The sequence below is a fragment of the Botryllus schlosseri genome, chromosome 6, assembly GCF_051294905.1.
Source record: "Botryllus schlosseri isolate E-star chromosome 6, Bs_hap1, whole genome shotgun sequence".
Taxonomy (NCBI): domain Eukaryota; kingdom Metazoa; phylum Chordata; class Ascidiacea; order Stolidobranchia; family Styelidae; genus Botryllus; species Botryllus schlosseri.
The window spans coordinates 3,021,247-3,042,271 of NC_137241.1; the positions used below are offsets into that span (position 1 = coordinate 3,021,247).

At 39.4% G+C, this 21,025-nt stretch overlaps 1 protein-coding gene across 1 annotated transcript; it reads left to right on the top strand.

Annotated features, from left to right (window-relative positions):
* Nucleotides 1–20,817, top strand: LOC145440932 (uncharacterized). Its single transcript, XM_080318710.1, has 8 exons — nucleotides 1–400; nucleotides 3,581–3,736; nucleotides 4,179–4,342; nucleotides 5,573–5,717; nucleotides 12,578–12,762; nucleotides 12,861–13,029; nucleotides 18,652–18,771; nucleotides 20,661–20,817. Exons 1-8 carry the CDS (start codon nucleotides 145–147, stop codon nucleotides 20,678–20,680), a joined length of 1,215 nt encoding a protein of 404 aa, XP_080174836.1. The 5' UTR covers nucleotides 1–144; the 3' UTR covers nucleotides 20,681–20,817.
* The last annotated feature ends 208 nt before the right edge of the window (nucleotides 20,818–21,025 follow it).

Below are 21,025 nucleotides of genomic sequence, written 5' to 3' on the forward strand. Positions count from 1 at the left end.
GAAACAGTTATCTGCTCAGCAATATCATCGCTGAATAGATAGGCCGAAACGGCCACCTATGACGGAATTAATTACCGCGGAAAGCTTATAAGGAAGGTTTATTGGACTGATAGCCCATGTACTCGAAATCGTCTTCATTGAAGTATGATATTCTTAAAAGTTTCGATTCTTCTGGTCCTGGTGCTTTGCTTAGTACCAAAATGTTTCTCGAAACCGATGGAAGAGACAGCGATTGGAACACAGCTTTACGACGCTGACGAATTTGATTCTCCTGAACAGCTTTTTGATATTGATCAGCATCTACAGGAAAAGGGTTATGAAGTAAAAGCGGGCGTTCGAAATGAGACTGCTGAGTCATATAGTCGAGCTCCTCGCCAATCATCATCAAATCATTTTCAAGGTAGTAATATTATTGTTTTGACTCTTCTAGAATCACACGCGCAATGGATTCAGTATTGAAACCTCGTACACTAATAAATCGACTTGTAAGGGAAATCAGCAAGTTACTGACATATCGCACTTTTGAGCGAATTCGTCAATAGAGATATAATTGGGTGCTCACGTTGTATTTGCCGTAGTCAATATGATAAACTTTGGTAAAACTCATGTCGATTTCGTGCTTTAGATTCACTGGCGAACATTGGTATTTTCATACGAGTTTCACAAGTGTGAGGGGCCGAATGGCTTGGTTTGGTTAAGAAGGAACGGACTTTCGAGGATTATTACAATTGTTTTTAATAACTTTGTTCCTGTTTTGTTGGTGTTATTACGGTCGGATGCTTTTCGTTTAGTTCGGTGGTTCTCGATCGGCGAGCCGTGAAATCCTGTTGGTATTCAGTAGTATTCATGATGTTTTTCGACTGCAATGGTCATTTACGCCAAGTTGATATTCTTTATTATAATTCCTCATCCGCCAACTGGTAGCACGACCCACCTTTATGGGTGTGATCGCGTCGTGTTAGTGAAAGTCTTGCGATTGTCGCAGTTACAATAGCCCTCAGTCTAAAACAGTGGTTCTCAACCTTTTTGGCTTCGCGGACCCCTTTTGACCGTCACAGACCCTCGCGGACCCCCTGAAGTTTTAGTTCAATTTTAGCTCTATTATGGAGCAACCTTCATCTGCCTCGTGCAAATGTGAACTGTAGGCTTGTGATAAACAGCAAAATAATGATGTTTCTTGAAGATAACATCATACTATTTATGTAGAAATTGGTGGACTTTTATTATTTCAATGCTAATTTTGCTGCTGTATTTCTTGAAGTACGTGGTCGTGTCTTGAAAATCCGCGTCTTCGTTTTGATATGAACGAGGAGTGCCGAAAACCATTTCCGCAAAGATAGATGGAGGCTGATGCAATATTAACGCATAACGCTTCCGACGATACTTTTGGTGTGATCGCAACATTCACGGCACCAAAATGAGGAAAAACATATTTTATGAACATATCACGTCCAGCATCTAGCGCAGGGACGGGCAACATACGGACCGCTGGCCGGATTCGGCCCGTGACGGCATTTTGTTCGGCCCGCAGAAAGTTTCTACCGTCAAAGTGAAATCCTAATCTAAAAGTATAGACAATTTTTATGCTCCAAAGGATGCGATCCAAGTTTTCTAACCAGAGAAAGACTGTCATGAAACGACTAGTTCTCTTCGGGTTTACTATTTACGAGCAAACATTTTCGACCATGAACAATTGAACATTAACAAGACAGAGCTGCATACCAATATAACTGGTGATATGAATTTCAGCGTTGGAGCGTAATGCTTTGATAGCAACGAAACACTCCTTGTTCATCAAAAAATCAGCCTTGTCGATAGGGCATCCGCAATAAGAATGCGCAAAATCTGATAGCCGAGCTTTAAGAGCAGGTATATCATTGTCCGATTTATGACGAGTGTCAGCCGAAAATATTCGGGTCCATTTCAATATGAATATTCAATTGTATATTAAAGTTCTCTACATCCAAGAAGCTGTTCCCTGCATTGGGACAAATTATGGAAATACTTCGGAAATTTTTATTTAAAACTACTGTTCACTAATTTGATGAGAGTGACAACTTCAAATCGAAAAGGTTTCGCAGACATTACGAAGTCACCCTGATTGACGTTACTGTATCCATATTTTTATTTTTTCCACAAACCCCCCACAAAACTTCTCTAAACAGCACTATGTTTGTATCAGCATGTTATTGGAAAATTGGCAATGAAAATGAGTTTCCACACTACGATAGTCCATGTCAGACGATTATTATGATGATATGAGTCATGAGGTTTTAGCAGTTGTGGTGCGAAACTGCCTCATGCTTTCTCAAATTAAAAAAATAGAATACAAATTAGGTTATAAGTCATTTTAAAAATTTAGAGGTCTCGCGGACCCCCTGAAATTGCTTCGCGGACCCCTAGGGGTCCGCGGACCCCGGTTGAGAACCGCTGGTCTAGAAGATTCGCATTTAACTGAAGCTGCAGCGTAAATCTTGTCGTGGTATGTGGGTCCGCTTATTCCAAACTATAGTGAGGGGTCTCATAAAGTCATCTTAAAAAGATATAAATGCTGTGAATAATTCACCACTTTTTAGTCCTTATATGCGAACATAAACCGGTAGTCAACCTAATGATTTGGACCATTGTTCCCAAACATTTTGACACAACGCCCTGATGACCAACGAACCCGATACCGAATTCCCCTACCCTCTTTCATTGACAAAATGTGGTATTGTGTAATCAACATACAAACTACGATAGCGCTCTTATCCTTATCAGGTTGATTCAATCCAATGGCCAGCATGATCAACGCTGTTTTGGAGTCTTAACTCTGTAGAAAATTCAGGACAGAGACTCTCAAACTATAAAATCTTGAAAGGCAATTCCCCTTTGAATGTCATCGTACTTCATTGTGGTGCATTGAGCAATTACATTTATTATTCTGATTGCACAAAATGCACAGGCGGTTGGCTTTTCAATTTGCTCAGGACTTACACTAAATTTGATTCTTTCGCTATTAATTCTGTTCGTCGATTGATTGGATAGAAAATTCATATTTGTATAACCATCAAGTAAGCATCCATGGACTGCGTTGTCAGAACAGAAGACAAAGGAATGTCACGGTAACGATAATGAAACAGTGGGTTATGTAAAGAAATAATATCTGATGAAAGTAATTAATGCTTGTATACGCATCATCACAGTTGGTAACGATTGCAGAATACATGCGCCTGCAAATGTTGTCACCACATCTTCACATATTTCCTCTTAGTACACAAATATGGCAACTACTTAACTGATTTTTCATAGATATGTTTGTAGTTTATGTATACCGCCCCGATTTACACTCAGTGCCACAATCGGTTCATAGCTGGCGCCCTCTTCGAATTCTCAGACACCTTGACGCCTCCATGAGGTACTGGCGCCAACTTTGAGAACCATAGAGTTAGACGTTCGTCATATTAGCATGTCAGGTTTGTTGCACTGCAGAGAACGAGTTTCCGTAGCTCCATTACCGGTTCCAACAATTATTTTCATCATAAAAAGAGTGTTGAAATACTAAAACCTCTATCAAGTTATATATAACTCGCTTCTACAGTGCCAGAAAGTGGATGCTCAATGAATCTGAGGTCAAATATGGACGGGGTTGCAGTATATTCGTCCTTAGCGTCTGATTACCAGATTGAAGGAATATTTGCGGAACTTGACGGACGTTTGACAATTGCTTTAACTGAATCATGGTGTGGCCAGCCCGGTGCGTATCCGATTGTTTCATTAACAGACCTTAAGTTTAACTGCCGACAGGTCTATAATTATATATAATCAATATAGCTGCGAAATGTTCAACAGGGCTGATCACAAATCACACGACGATAGAAAACTTTTTTTTTTAATATTTTCCTCGTCGTAGTGAGCACGTATATGAGTACGTCAACTACTACTGGTAGTAGATGTCTTTGAAATTACATGCCGAATATACCTCATATTGTGTGATACGATTGTTGATATACAATGTTTTTCCTAATTGTCTACTAATTGCTGACGATTACTCCTGACGAATGTGAACCGAACATATTCTGGTTGATTTCAATATGGATACATTATTCAAATGTTTAATTTAAGCTCTGTACCTCATCGATTAAAACAGTTTAATTTAACATTATTTCAAATTTTGTTTAAATTTAATCCAAATCCAGGACACAGTGACTGGATAGAAATAAAATTTGAAGCACCGCGGTTGGTTGCTGGCATTGCTACTCAAGGAAGTCCTTCTAGTGACCATTGGACCAGGACATATCGTTTGTTATGTCTCAGTGAGCAAGGATCGTACAAGGAGTATATCGAAAATGGAAGAGCTAAGGTACGTTAAGTTTATATATCTTTATAATTTGGTGTCGGTCTGTATCAAATATTCATATAGTACAGTATGTTCATGGAGGAATTTAACACAAACAAACTTTGTGTTGTGTCAAGGGTGATTTTTGAGATAGTAAAAATGCCTAAATTTTTGACGAAATTGTAGCTTTGGTGGAAATGATTATCAACATTGTTTGCAAAGTCAATTTTTTTGCAACATGCATTTCATTTGTACCGTAGATGTTTGCACTGTCGGTGATCTTTTCATTTGAAATTTGAGATCTTGTAACCCACTGTTGTAGACGGCCCAGTGTCTTCTCACGTTGAATCATAAACGGTCAAATGAAAGAAACGGGTTGACATGGTGTTATGCTCAACGTACCGCAACATAATATCTGAAGCAAGACTGCGTGGGCATTGGATAATATATCGAGAAGCGTATGATCAAAAATTGTGACGTAGACATTGTCAGAATGAAGCAGCACGATGTGTCACCAGCAGTGCACGCACAACTTCATCGTTGGCAACCAACTACTGCTGCCACTACACGTTCTTTCTTCATTCGTAGTAAGCTACTTAGTATGGACAGGGGCATTCTACCCGAGAGTGTATTAAAGTATCTGTCGCTGTACTACAAGAAATTTAAATAGTTTAACCATAATGCGTCATGTAACTACTGGAATTCTTCGTAGGTCCAGATTTCGATAAAATAATTTTTTATGAGTGTAGCTCATAGCCAAGAAATTGGTAGTAAGGTACGGTATGGTATTTGGTAGATTTGCGCTGATATTTTTGTGACGTTTATCGCCAAGTATCGTGCGATAATAAATCACGATCTTTTAGGTATCGTACTTTTCGTACTTCTTGCTATGTAGGCCCTATTTGCAAATTTCTATTTGCAATATAATGCAGATGTGTTGCATGCGGTAGCAATAATATCTAATTATATTGCGTTACGAACTGCTATGCTGCGGAAATCCTGGCATAGCTTGCAGGGATGATAAGGTGCTAAGTATCATATGTTTATTTTTATAATTATTAATATTAATAATGCTTTATTATAAAAACTTTCAAAGTCCACCTGTGATCAGAAACGGTGTTCTGACTACAATTAGCCGGAGCTGTGGTGTTTAGTCAACATGATATTGAAAAACTGAATGTAGCAGAGACTTTTCTGCATACTTGCTGGAAATCTGACAACAGGCGTACAACAAATACCAAATAATTGTTTTAGACATTCACCGGAAACTCGAACCGAAATAGTAAAGTATTCAATATATTTTCTGAGACACTCTCGTGTCTTTCAATTCGTATCATACCAAAGACGTGGCATTCGAAACCTTGCTTACGGATCGACCTACTGCATGAAGGTTGCTACGGTAAGATGAAATTCTAATAAATCGGTTTTATTTTATTGATTTATCAGGATTGAGTGTAATTTGCTTCGTGTCGCTTTCATTACTTTCGTCAGTAATGATCTCTCATCCACATTCTGTTGAGGGATCCTGCAACCATGTCATCATTCAACACCTATCGCGGCACAGACGCGACTAATTTCCCCTTTAGCAACAACTGTGGACATAAATAGGAATATGTTCTGTCATATAAAAGGGGTGGAAGACGCATGCTCCAACTCCAAGTTTTCGACTTGTAAGTTGTACCTAGTGTTGCATTTAAAACAAAAATCAATTTAAAACAAATATGTTTAGAACTTGGCCCTTGTTTATATCATGTTCTTTATTGTTTTTGTTTTGTTTGTTATTTAGTTATGACGTCACGAGTATTTCAACTTTACAATGCATCTTTGATGTCAACTCATTATCAGAAAAAAATCGTGCTGCTAAAATTCCAATCGCCACTCCGGAAATGTTACCAAGGCAATTCCGGTTCTGGCTCGTTTTATCATAATGTCGTCATTTCGAAACACCACATGATTGTTATACAATGGAAGGATACGTAGGTGTCGAAACGACTTGTAGCAGTATAAAATTCGGTCCCGCAACTTGGCTTTGAACATATGGTAATCGGGCGATAAGAAGGTTCGTTTTTCGTACTTATGCACTTTTGATTCCGAACTGAAAAAGTCATTAAGTTGGGCAGTAATGGAAGTTACACATAAATCTGGCAATTTCTAGTCTCCATACATTCATAAATCCACACGAAATTCAGGTCTTTATAGCAATAAAACGAAGCACCCGATATTGCAGTATTTATTGCAATGGATCAAGTGCATTCTCACTGGCGGCACCCCAGCAAATAATGTCATATTTTAACATTGATTGGAATAAATATTTGTAGATTATCAGCAAAACGCACGCTGCAAATAGTGAGTGTAGGGTGGTAGAACGGACGTCATACCTGCATACCCGCTCCTTCTGTGTGGCAAGATAGCGTGGTGGTATAATCCACAGCTACCACACCAATGGGTTGTGGATTCGAGTCCGATCGAGGTCGACTCCTGAATTCCTACCTAAGTGCTGGAGGTTTATCCAGGCTCCTCTCCGCCATATCATCCGTGTAAGCCAGAGGTGGGCAAACTTTTCCGCTCGCGGGCCGCATTCAATATCGGATTACATTCGCAGACCGCACTAGGGTAAAATCGTATTTATTAAACAAAACGCAAGCTTTTATTCGATTATATAAAGCAGTGGTTCTATTTTGACTGCGACCCAAATCCTAGTTTTAGTGGCATCTCGCGACCCAAGCCTCACACATCAATGCTACATTTTACCGGCACGTATACTATATGGACAACGCGCAGACAGCAGTCGTACGCAATGCGGCGCCATGGAACATGTCTATGTCACCGGATTCGAAATTATAGTGTATTATTTCATCATACAGGTCGCATTTGTACTACTGTCTACTCCAGAGGTCTCTAACTCGCGGCCCGCTACGGCATTTCGGAATTTCAAGTATTCAACATTATATTCAAGTGCCATATATATATCTTTTTAGATATAAGAATTTAAAGTTCAGCTAAAACTACGATAAAAATCACTGAAATCTCAACAAAGTTCACTATAATATCACTTTTAAAAGCTACCATGCGGTAGAAGATCAGCTCTTACGTCACATTTCTATTTCATTATGATGAAACATGACCCGTTGATGATTCGTGACTGAAAATTGTGATTTGGTTTGGTGCGAGCTTCTCGTAAAATTACTCGATTTCGGATTGTCTGGGTGATTAAATAAAAATGAATCGAGTTGGTTCGGGTCAAACGTTAAAATCAGAGAAGGACTTCCGACTCGGAACGGTGACTTGGTAATCTTACGGATGCAACAATCTATGAAACTCTCATGGGGAATAGATATCAAAAGGTCGTAGCTTGCGTTGCGTAGTGTATATAGCTATCTAATCAGGTCAGTATGGCAACCATTGGTATTCTATGACATCCGTGACGTATAGTTGGTTACGTGCTGGGTGTTGTTTGTTCTCTTTATCAGTGTTATTATCAGTGGCGAGTAAGGTAGTACTACACTTTACAGCTGTAAAACCAATGAATTCTTCGCTGTGATGCCATCGCGACCAAAAATTATAACCTCCGCGTCCCATACTTTCAGAACCCGTGATATAAGTAACCAAAGACTTAGAGATAATACCTATGTATAATAAAACAATCTCAATGCTGATTTGATGCTGATAACGCACATTAATCAAAAATGTTACCAAGATTTTGTAAATTGGCCATCCTGAATCAATTCGCTAAAATAAGGAATGGAAGTAGGTTGTGGCGATTCTTAGGATAGGATGGCAATTTGAATATGTAAGCAAAGATCGGCGTATAGATATGTTGATTCCGCGTTTGGTCAAGCTTCAGAACACAGAATGCTGACATGAGTATGTTACCTTTAAATGCGTTTCAGCAAAGGGCTTCATGTATTAAAGTTGCATATTTCACGTTCTTTTGTGGGACTACATCAACATAATTTACTATAGTCTCAAATATTTTAACGATTGGGTTGATTTATTTTGTACCTCATAATTTGATAAATTGTGCCTATAATTAGTATGTTTAAATTTGAAAGGTGATTTGGATTGCAAAACCAAAATGAATACAATAATGGCATACTATGCCAGTATAATACATATTGCCTAGCCATCGACGCCAAGAACAGAAGTAGGCCTACCTATCCGTTGATTCTTTATTGATTGCAGCATTCATAGCATTCAGATTCAACTTTTCGCATTTTGTAGTACTTCGGACAACCCATTATGAATGAGTGAAGACTGACATTTTAAATGATTTGCCACTAACTTCGCATATTAAGGACAAGTCTACCTAAGCCCGCACCAATCGGTTTTTCCCAAAACAACTATGACAGTTGCAATCTAAAAACACAAGTATGATGCGAAACTAACTCATTTCCTTTTCGATTGTCTCGGATACTTAGCAACCTACGCATTTCAAAATGATTAAACAGCTTCTTGGAGGTACATAACTTCAATATACACTTGAATAGTATATTCATATTGAAATGAACCCGAATATTTTCGGCTGACACTCGTCAGGGGTAATCGTCAGCAACTAGTAGAGAATTGCAAAGAACGGCGTATATCAGTGGTTCTTAACCTTTTTTCCTCCAGCGCCCCCTTTCGAAAATTATCGTGCTCCAGCGCCCCCCACCTCATATTGTAAGGCCCCCTAAAAACGATCGTCTTGCGCACCCATAGTGTTATAAACCAAACTTTTGCGGGCTTCGCCCCCAATACCCCCGTTGCGTTATTTCGACTGTCAGCAAAGTTTGTGTGGCCTGGTCGCCCTAGGCGCCACAATTTTTTATAATACACGAAGGAATAGGTGGTGATTGCATATATATGTCGCTATAAATTTTTATCCGCTCCGCCCACGTAATCACTGTAATCAGATTTACCAGTCGCGCTGAGTGAGCTGTTGTGTTGGAAAATGAAGGCTATTTAATTAATAATTGAACATATTCGGGCGTGCCCGTTGGTACAATCAATTCGTTACATGTTGTTATTTTGTTACCTCTTGTCCGTTATATAGTCAAAAGATATTGAAGGGCATTAACGTAACAAAGTAAAGTAAGTACACGATTCAAAATTGGTATTTCTTCACTGGCAAATAATTTTCTACGATGTATGTTATTTGTCCTGTGGGGTGCAGATTGCAACGGCATGATAATTCGGCACCAGCGATTTAAGCATCTATGGACAATTAGACTTATATGCATCGAAGTTTACGGTCAACATAAGGGCAATCCTCTTTGGCTAAGATTTTCTCGTCCCATATTGAACGAAACTTCATATGTCTTCGTGGCGTGGTAATGGCCGACGCCGAAATTCTTCTTTCTATTTACCATAATTATGCGTATTATTCCGTGGGGGAGTCGTCAAAACATGATATGTAATTTATGTTTACTCAGCGAAATAATTTAGGGCACCCGTCGAGTTCACCGATTGGGGGTTTGGGTTGCATTAGTTTCGGTCTTGGTAAGAGGTCAAAGTCCAGTGGGTCTTTTCGGGACTTGGGTATTGGAAATATTTCGCGCTTTAGTCGTGATCGATGACCATTCGACTACAATAAACCGTATCATAATTGTTTGTGGTATATTCAGAGTCAAATCTAGGTTGTTATAACAACAATCGGGCACGATCTCATACCCTGTGGTTCGAACCATCCCGAATTAACATTTGCGATTGGCAATACGGGAAAATTAATGGTATTTGATTTTGTCTTAGTGCTTTGTGTAACTACAAGTAGGGCAACTGAGAACAGGATGCATATTCTGCTCAAATTGAATTTAGTACTGTACCCAGTTAATAATTTTAACGTGAATGTATTCCAAACAAAGCACTCATATTATATATTATATCGTTCATGTGAGGTTGTGAACCACAACACTAGATAGTGTCATCCTTTATGATACGATTTAATTTTGTATCCCTCAAATACCTATGTATTTAGTCATTCATTTCGTGCACAAACCTTCAAAACTTATTTTATGTACAAGGGGGCTCCCACTCTCAAAACTTTTATACAGTGCCTCCTTCTTCGATTTTCACACGCTGTGCGCTGCGGGATATAATAGCCTACCTAATTCGAAACATTTTGTTGAAAATAACCCTAGAAAGCGTGACGGCAGTGTTTTAACGGGAAGTTGGCGATCTAAAGTACGCGCAATTCGTTTTACATGAATGATAATAACCCACTACATTTATGAAAACATACGTAGCAAACCTCGTCGCGTAGTGCGACCAAAAATTTCGGGATTTGACATGTTCTGGTGAATATTAATTTGCTCTGAATACTCATTAAGGGTATGTCCTACTACCAAATCATATACTGCGAAGCCATTTTTCTTCAGCGCCCCCCATATCGCCCCCCTGAGCCCAGCGCCCCCTGAGCGTTACCGCCCCCTTCAAAATCGCCAGCGCCCCTTGGGGGGCGCTGGTGGCAAGGTTAAGAACCACTGGCGTATATCAACAATCGTAGCAAAAAATATGACGTCACCAGCATGAAATGTCGAATACGAGAGCGTTCAATGTACTATTTTTAAATGATACACGTACTCTTTTTTGTTTACACAGCCTTGGCTGGTGTATTTTGATAAAAGTCGACTCCAAGGCACGCAAATGAATGTGTGAAGGACCCTTTCCGACTATGCGAAATCTGTCGTCTCGATAATTTTTCGCACATGCGAGATTATCTAACAAGTGTCTGCCAATTGTAGAATTTATGGCCTTTGATTGTTCCGCATCAATCTTGAGCAGATGAGTTAAGGGTGAGCTTTACATCGAGCGTGCTCTAATGAATCTAGGGACATGTTGATTTATGCGTTCTGCAGCGCTTTGACGTTCTTCCCACGTATAGCCACAATCACAATCAAAATGAGTAGGTTCCGACGTCGGGCTGTTGTACTAACAACAAAATCAGAAAGTGCAATAGTAAGATTATGACTTACTCAATATCATGATAAAATATATCAGGAAAAAGTTTAATCAATTTGCCTAGTAATTTGATTCTTTCCTGCAAATTTTTATCAATATTTGTATGACGTTTCTCGGTGCCTTCGCGGGCCGCACAAAATGTTGTTTGCGCGCCCCATGTGTAAACGGTGTCTTATAAAAGCCTAGAAGTGGGCCGTGCTACAAGTCAGCAGTTGCGGAATAAAAACTAAGAATTTGGCCTGGTGTAAATGGCCATAGTAGTCAACAAACACCATGAATACCTCAAACAAACAAACAAACAAACCCGCTTCTCCTCGCCACCTCACCCGCGTAAGCGGTGTCTTACAAAAAAACTCAGCAGCGGGCCGTGCTACGAGTCTGCATATACGGAATCACATATGAGGAATATCTGCCTGGTGTAAATGACCAATGACCATACTAGTCGACAAACACGAATTACACGATGAATACCACAAAAAACAATAACAACGACCCGTGATAATTTTCATTCAAGCCGATGTATCATGTTCTCCAAGCAGAGTACGCCTGTAGTATACCGTGATTTAAATAATTTTGATTAGATTTTGAATGTGATAAACCTTCAATTAACCTAAGTAGCTATGTGAATTGTGAATAACATGCGTCTGTGGGGATTGATCAAACAATACGACAGTTAGACCCATAGTTGAATGTCGCTCTACCTCATGTGTTACTTACTTTGAAATAATTGCACCTGCTGAACATGGGATAAAAAGCCCAGTTCCTCTATGGCAGGGTGGACAGACCTGCTTCGTGCGTGAGTCGCATGTCAAAAAACTTGGATTAAAAAGGGCCACAACACATAAATTCATGTGAAATCGATTCGAGAGTTCAATTCAAGTTTTGACCCAGTCGTGGTCTCGTCCCCTAAGTTTTACAAATCTTGCGTAAACCATAAGGAAAAAAACAAGAAAACAATACGCATAATACGCAATGGAATGCGTAAATCTATGATCAGGGTAAACTTCTCCAGCAAAATGGGGAAATGCATGTGCAATCAAGAGCCGCAATTTACCCACCCCTGCTTTATAGATTATATAAAATATTGCATAACTTCCATATTTATGGATATTACAGATTTTCAAATTTGGGATTTTGAATTAGGTATTCATCAATTCAAATAAAAATCATGGTGATCACGTATTTTAAAATAGTATTTTCTCACTGATACCATAGTCGCCGACAATAACTGCACCCGCAATTTCTACCATAATTTACTAATATCCTTGCAACATTGAAATTAGGATTTATATTTATGCTTTTGAAAGGCTTGGTAATTTTCAGCTCCCGTCCGTCATCAATTTGAAGTGACATCAAAAGGGGCAGATGACGGATGGTTCTGCAGTATACGAGTAAATGGGATCGAGAAAGCGCTAAATCGGAGAGGATTTTGCGTCGTGAGCTTCGATCCGCATTCTCTCACATTCAAAGCCTCTACTTACGATACATACGGCGATCATGCTGGACAAGTAATCATACACAATAAACATATTTATCGCACTCATCGTTTGATCTATCTTACCTATTCCATTTTCATGCAAACTCGATATCCATTCGATGAGTAAAGTCAACGCAAATGTCATCATTCCTGGCCAGCCTGCCAGCATATTCTGTCGTAGCAATTGCTGTTAAAGACACTGCTGTTGTATCGAGCGGCTCAACAGTGCATTCGAATATTCGTTCACACGCGGAAGCACTAGGAGCAGTTGGTATTCCTTGCGACCTCACTCATTACGGTAAGTAGAAGAACGTTGGCTTCGAGGGGTCGGTATCTCATGGATCACAGACTGGACCAGATCAGCTCATACACTTGCTAGTATGCATGAGGTTCCTGCTATATCTTCCATATAGCGGGATTGAATGGAGAGCAGCGATGGTGTTGGGGATATAAACTCACCTTCATCGTCAAAGCACATTGTATACATCGGCGGTGTAGAGTGTATACAAAACTAAGCTTGCTCTCTGAACGCAATTTACTTTCGAGCATGTGTTCTTTCTGTAGCGAGTATTTTAGTGGTTACGTGGACCCCATTAAATCATTGTACCTAAACAAAATTCCTAGTAAAATTTTAGGAAGTTGATGGTTGGAAAGATTTGCATATGAACTTGTGATGACCTCGGTGGTTCCCAAAGGGGGGCGTTGGCAAACGTTGACTGGGCGCTGGCCACGAAATGGGCGATTGGGTGCTCTGACTGCAAATTGGGGGGTAGGGAGGCGCTGAGATCAAATGGGGCGGTGGAGGTTTAGAGGGCGACTGCTGCGTAGTGTTGAAACGATTGATGAATAAAACAGCAAAATCGGTTACGTTACGGCATTTTATGGTCGATCCAGGCGTCAGGAAAGAAAAAGTCGATTGTTACTTAACAATACATATCCTGAATATGTGGTGAGATCTGCAATGTATTTGAACACTTATATTGATGCACAGTTAGGTGCGATGGCTTAAAAAAACTGCATTTCGCGATTTTACTCTCTGTTTCAAACGGTCGTGAAATTTTCACACTGATACGACCATGTCGCGAGTTCTGGTCGCGAGAAAAGATATCGCTTATAATTGACGGGCATAGGCCATTCATAAAGTTTTATAAGTCGAATTTATCCTTCTTTGGTAATGATGAAATCTGATCAAGGCGGAAATGGCGCTGTCTGAATTCAGTAATAAGCCCGTGGTAGATCATGGAGATTTACAAAGATGTGAACTTTTACAATTCTCAAGCTCGTCCGGGCTTGGTAACGGTCCTGCTCGCATAGGCCTATCTACCTTTGACGTAGAAGCATACAGCAATCATCTCAAAAAACTGCACAAAACTGCACAAAGCATGAAACGATTTAAGAGCCGTCTACATTGCAGAACAATATTGCACTCACGCCAAAGTTCAATGTCTTTTACTATCAATCGTTCTGGATACACAATTGAATCACATAGAAGCACATTCCCGGAATCGGGTTAAATTTTTCTTCATTGCCCCTTCTGGTCCAAACTCGAATTTTTTTGTCGCGCTCGGCACGAAATATATGCCAACAATATTTGCAACATGTTCCATGTATGCAGCGGCTTATTATAAAATTTGTCAACAAAATGAAACGAACAAATTTTGACAGAACATCTGGGAGTCGTTTCAGGGGTTTTCAAGGTTGCTGATTATGACCATCACTCCATGGAATCAATTCTAGGGTGTAGTTTTTGGAAGATCACACAGCACTCAACTATAAACAGTTTGTCCTAGAATTGGTATCTGCATATGGAAACCTTGAAGAAAACATGAGCATTACATATCACTTGCTCTTTACTCATCTTGATATATGTTTTGATAATATTGTTGATGAGAGGAAACAGTAAGAGCAAAGATGCCACCAAGGTATCAAAACAACAAAAGAAAGATATCAGTGAAGATGCAACGAACATATCATGGCAAACTATTGCTGGAACCTTTCGAGAAACTGCACTAAATTGCTTACAAGCGAAAATAGTACAGGAAACAATTTTGCTTTAAGATAAGTTGATAATACTATATTCCAACTGATTATTTTGAATTTAAAATTAGTGGTTGATATAACATTGATTGAAATAATGTAACGTTATTTCAGTATTTAGATAAATACTTATATACATAATTGGAGTTTATTTATGTACAATGTATATTGTACATGATCAGTGAAAGTCTCCAGCCATGATAAATCTAATATAACGAAACATAATTCTGTTGATATATTTTGATTTAAAACAGTACTCAGCCTGTAAAAATAACTAGTAGATTGAATTTCTGAACTTTATAGCACGACTGAGCCGATTTTTTTCATCTAGCCCAGTGATTCCCAACCTTTTTCGACTCATCGCCCCCTTTTGAAGCTCCACGCCGATCATCGCCCCCCAAATATTGGGAACCGAAAAACAGCACTTCGTGACGCCCCCCCTCGAAATAAACATTGGTCTTTGGCCCCATAGGGAGATAAACCAAACCCCAGTCCCCCTCAGCCAGTGGGCTTTTTGTCGCTACATATCAGCTATACCCTATTTCATGTACTGTTTGGTGAGTCACCGTATTTCGCCTTCACGCGCGAAGCGCGACAAATTTATATAATTTATGTTTGAATCGGTCAAAATGGTCGATGTGGTATGTTGAAAAAGGTAGGACCCCTAAATAATTATTAAACATCTTCGGACGGAATCGTTGCTATATTGACTTCTGTACATGATGCTATTTCGTGACCTCCTATATCTGCTATGTCAGAAGATATGGAAATCGTCAAAACGTACCAAACTAAAAGACGCACATGATTTCATATTGGTATTTCTTTACTGGCTAATAATTTTTCCTTCCGGGATGGCATTTGTCTTGTAGGGTTAAGGTCGCCAAGACAGGAACATTCGACGCCAGCCATTGAGGCGCCTATGGACAATTAAACATATATGGATTTATATCGAAGTTTTCGGTCAGCGCAAGGGCATCCCTTTTCGGCCAATTTCTTCTCGCTGCTGATCGTTCTGGCACACTTCTCGGAGTCGCATGTTACATGGGCTCTAACTTCATGTGTCTTGGTGCGTCGTGGCGCAGTAACGGCTGACGCCGAAGTCTCACATTTCCATAAATCATGCGTATTTTTGTTGGGAGACGGGGACCCTAACAACAAGATACATGAAATAATTAAATTGCGCACGGCACAAAATTTTTTTGAAAAAGTCGCATGAATTTTTAAAAAAATGACTCTATTATTCATGCAAATTCACGAAATAATTTTAGGCTTCCTTCGATTTCGGGACCCCACCCCCAATTGGGGTGTTGGGGGGCGGTAGTTACGTTCCCGACTCCAATATAGCCGTTTTAACTCGACATCGCCCCCCTATCGCCCCCTTCGTTGTTTTCGCCCCCTATCGCCCCCTTCGTCCGTTTTCGCCCCCCTATCGCCCCCTTCGTTATTTTCGCCCCCCTAGACCGCCAAATCGCCTACGTTGGGAACCACTGACCTGGCCCATACAGCGAAAATATGAGATTTTAGTAAAAATAGCCCCATGGGATATCTCCAAAACAATAGCTACTTTGAAAAATACGAAGGTCCTATTCGGAATCAATGCCATTCAGAACCCCCAAAACCACTCTTACTTTGTCTGCTTAAAAATATGTGTTCACCAATGTAATTCATGCAAAATGAATTGCGTGTACTGCTCGATCGCAAATTTCCCGCTACAATTCTCTCGTCATGCTAGCTCAAGATATTTTCCACATAATGTTTCGAGCTGTATTTTATCCCGCAGCGAACAGCGTGCTGCAATCAAAGAAAGAGACACTGTACACCTTTAGTGAGTGAGCTCTTTGTACATTAAAGATACTTTGAAGCTTTTTGGTCAAATTATTACCTAAATATATTTGTAATTGAGAGCTACAAAAATATATCTTCAGAATATTTCTTTGCCGTATCATCAAGGATGCTGATACTCTTTAGCGCTGTAGAGCGCAACCTCACAAGAACGTTATATAATATGGGTTGCTTTGTTTGGAATAAATTCATGTTTAAGTTATTAACTGGGTGCAGTACCAAACTGAATGTGAGCAAAGATATCTACTACTATCTCAGTTGATTTACTAGTCACAGAAAGCAATAAAACAAAATCCAATTCTATCAACTCCCCGAATTTGCAGTCGCAGAGCTGAGTTCGGGATGTGTTCATCAGGCTCGAGCCAGATGGTATGAGTTTGTACCCGATTGTCAAAACGAACTTGATTTGATCCCGAATATAACACATACAATTATTATAGCGTAATTATTCGACTTGTCACTGGTCGCGATTCCAGCTATTTCCAAGTCCCAACCTGAAAGGACCGACCTGACTTCAAATTCGTACCCCTTGTTTTCTTACCGTCCTTAAATATGGTAGCGAGGCGCACGACCTATGCAATTTTCGATAAGGCGCGCTGCAGGAAAGAAAAGTTAAGAGCCACTGGTATAAATAAGCGAAAACGTGGTTTTGTAGTTTATAGTTGAGGTTTCAATATTAACCTTCCTCATCACCCTTAAAAGTAGTCGCTGGAACTCAGTTTGAGAACCTCATCTTCAGAATTTTGAAAAAAAATTTTTTTTGGCGACGGATAGGGAAACATAAATATTCTAATGAATGTGAAAGGACTCGCGATGCGATAAAAGTCAAATTTCTGACACTGAAAAAGATGTAGTGTGCCGCATCGGTGTGTTTTGGAATTGACTCGGTGAATTACATGGTACCAAGTACCAAGAGGTAACATGGTACTTAGGCCTAATATGGTATTGTCCTGATATGTGACTCACTGATAAAAACATATTGCCCTATGAAGATGTTTTGTTGAAGTTCGTGGAAAAAATAAAGAAAATACAATAGAAACGTCCATCAGGGTAACTTCGCAGTCGTTTAAAGAAGAATTTCCTGAAGTTTATTCATAAATTGGAATTGAAATCCAGGACTGAACCCTTGCTCCGGAATCCGTTTTCTCCCGGTATATATACAAGTCTACTATTCCAGAAAAACATCAAGATGAGCTGCTGTTTGAAAATGACTAGGGTGGTCGTGATATGTTCATTATTTTGTATCAAATATTTTCAATATTTTTTTTAAATATTGGTGCCCTATATATTATGGTCAAAACAAAAGGTATCTTCAGAAGCAGTATGCGATATAATTCTATTTCCCTCCCCTCCACTCATCTTTGTGGATATGGATTTTCGGCTCTCGTTCATGTCAAATCCAAGGTGCGGATTTGCGAGAGACGATCACGTATTTCTAGAAACGTAACTACATAATTATCTTCGAACTGATTTAATTCCCAACCATTTTTTCATATAGTATGGTTGTATTTTGAAGAAAAGTGAATGTGTTACTATTTATCACAAGTGGACAAGCCTGCAATTAACAGTTGCATAATACAAATGATGGCTGCACGATTATCTAGCTAACTTTGGACTAAAACTATTTTGGTGTCCGCGGGAGCTCCTGGCGATCCAAAATCGGTCGGCGAAGACAATATATTGAGAACCACTGCTCTAGAATCAGATGAGCGCAATTCATGAAACAGACCGAAGCGAATTTACGTCAATGACGACTGGGTGATCATCAACGCAATCAAACAGCAGATATTTATTAGTATAGCGTACTGCAGGTAATTACCAAAAGCACAGCTGAAGCCGACTCAATAATTTTCAGACATATATTGTAGATCCCTGATTAGAGACGAGGACGATCAATATAATTGTCAACACATCGACGATGTGGAAAATAATTTGCTCCGTATATACTTTTTTCAAGTTGTTATTCCTACTTTTTGGTTATCTAACGACCACACTTCGGCCTTCAAATATATACAAGTACGAATTCGTGCATTATTTACAGGCTACCGTGATTCCTTCTCTTTCATCGGCCAGAAATCGACGAGACCAGCCTGGATCAGCTGTCAACACGTCCAACGACACAGAGGTTACGCAGTAGTCCACGCGACCATCTCCACATCAAGTATACTTATACGTATAACATGCAGTAGACTTCTGCAGCATGAAATCCTAACTTGACGTGTGTAATTTGGCGGTATACGGCATATATTCCGAGTTCGACTGGAACTAGGAAGTTAATGTAGCCGTGCACGACCATCATATCCTATGTTTTGTATAAGTATGTATTAACTACTGCTTTCGGAGACCAGTAATATCCGATTTAAAATAAACGGCCATGTCTCATGATGGTAATGAAACAGAGTTGTTGATTGCAACGCTGATACCTGTCCACTGTCGAATTGACAGTGTACCTGCACAAACAGGTTTTCGAAAAATATTTATAGACATGTATCGAATCATTTGGTGATCCCGGGCGAGTATTATGAAGTAGGAACGATATTTTGTTAGAAATCATCAATTAAAAACTTCATTCAGCGTTGATAAATTTAGACTGACATCAAGCGATAAATTAATGTTATCACAACCGACTCTTCCGATATTCGCAAACGTCAACAACGCCGCGAATCGAATTCCAGCTGTACGGAACGTGGTATTTCTGATACAGTAATCAGAGGTGGTCAAAGTTGTCCACGTTGATGATCAAGTAGAAGTAGAAGTCACTTTCTAGTAAATTACAAGTAAAAATAACGATTTTCACTATCTGAAGTGGAATTAGATTATATAGAACTGAAAGTGCTCCAGAGTGTCATTTTAAAAAAGAGATTTAGTCGAGGGTCGGATTCGCTTAGCATCAGGAAGGGGCTACTCTCGAAATTACAATACGTATTTTCGTAACTAACGCAAGCCACGTATGCCAATCCACAGATGGAACAATCGAGATTTTATTTTTAGTTATCGGAATACATGTTATATTTCAATGTGCAACTATGACGGTTTCAATCATAAACGTGATGCAAATATATCTTAAGCTACATTCTAGTTTAAAAAATACAAAGTGTAAAGAGTAAGTGATTTCTTCTAAATATGTAGGAACAGAAGTAGGGGCTCCACTCGATTAACTAACGCAAAATCTTATTGTCTACTCCGAAAGAGTCGGTGTGCTTCGTTACTGACCACCTCTAGATATCGATACAATAAATACTTCGGACCCTGTGTGTAGCTGTTGGCGTTAGACGGTGCATGTAACTGTTAAGTAGAAATGCACGTAGTCTAAAACTTGAGTAAGCAGCGAACGTAGACAAAAACTATTTAGGTATTCCGAAAAAGTAGAAATATTTGGTTACTGACCACCAGTGGCAATAATCGTACGTAATACTTGACATGACTTCAGTGAAGAACATGGTTATTAAACAACACACAGAATACTGAATAATTTCATGAGTGTATAATTGCTCCGTATCACACCAGGAATCGACCTTTGTGACTTTTTCATTGTAGAAGCCAGTACCACCAAGGGGTGCGTGAGCAACGGAGCAGTGAGCAACCATGGAAAATGTCATTATATGTTACTAAGTTATCGTATTCCAGATGGTAGCCATGATGACATACCCATCACTCGACAAAGGTTCCGCTCAGCACCACTACCCTGTGCTGGTTGATTTTACTTGTTCCAAGTTTCTCACAATTCCATTGGCTAATGCAACACCTACGTCTAGGTTATTTGAGGAGGCTATAAATAAGCGATAAAACACGATGTAGAATGGGCGATAGAAGCACTTATTTTAGGTGATTATCGAAGTTACATAGCGCAATGATATTGAGCGATCCCCGATTTATGTAAGTTACATTTAAGTTATACCATACGGCTATGACACAAAAAGTATGTGAAAACATGTAGCCTAATATGACTTTATTTCCGCCATTAAAATGTTATAGATAGATTTATAGACAAGCTGACATAAATGCCGCTTTAAAATCTGCTGCATATGCTAACTCTGAATTTATTTACAGGACGGTTTATTGTCCACTAAATGGCGGAGTCCTCATGAGATGGATAATCGACTTCAATTCAACATTGCAGGATGAACGCTTCACTAGCGTCAGCCTCAACTTGTAAAAGTAGCGTGCATTTGTTCACGAGGGATATCAATACACCATGAATCCTCAAGATTGAATTTTGAAATGTTTGTTATCAAAATGTTTTTAGATCCGGCGTTAGATCATAACGCGGAATTAAAGTGGGAGGTTTTATACTTTTTAACGCAAGAAAGGCAGTAGGCAATTCAGAAGATCACGCCTTATGACTTTTCGCAAATATTTACCGCTTCAATGAAACTATATACATCAAACCGCACATGTCCATTATATTTATGAGG

Excerpts from the sequence above, each read along its gene's own strand:
- LOC145440932 (XM_080318710.1), top strand. The coding sequence starts at position 145 with ATGATATTCTTAAAAGTTTCGATTCTTCTGGTCCTGGTGCTTTGCTTA. Across the intron at positions 401-3,580 it reads ATCATCAAATCATTTTCAAG|TGCCAGAAAGTGGATGCTCA; the intron begins GTAGTAATATTA and ends TCGCTTCTACAG. Across the intron at positions 5,718-12,577 it reads ACTGCATGAAGGTTGCTACG|CTCCCGTCCGTCATCAATTT; the intron begins GTAAGATGAAAT and ends GGTAATTTTCAG.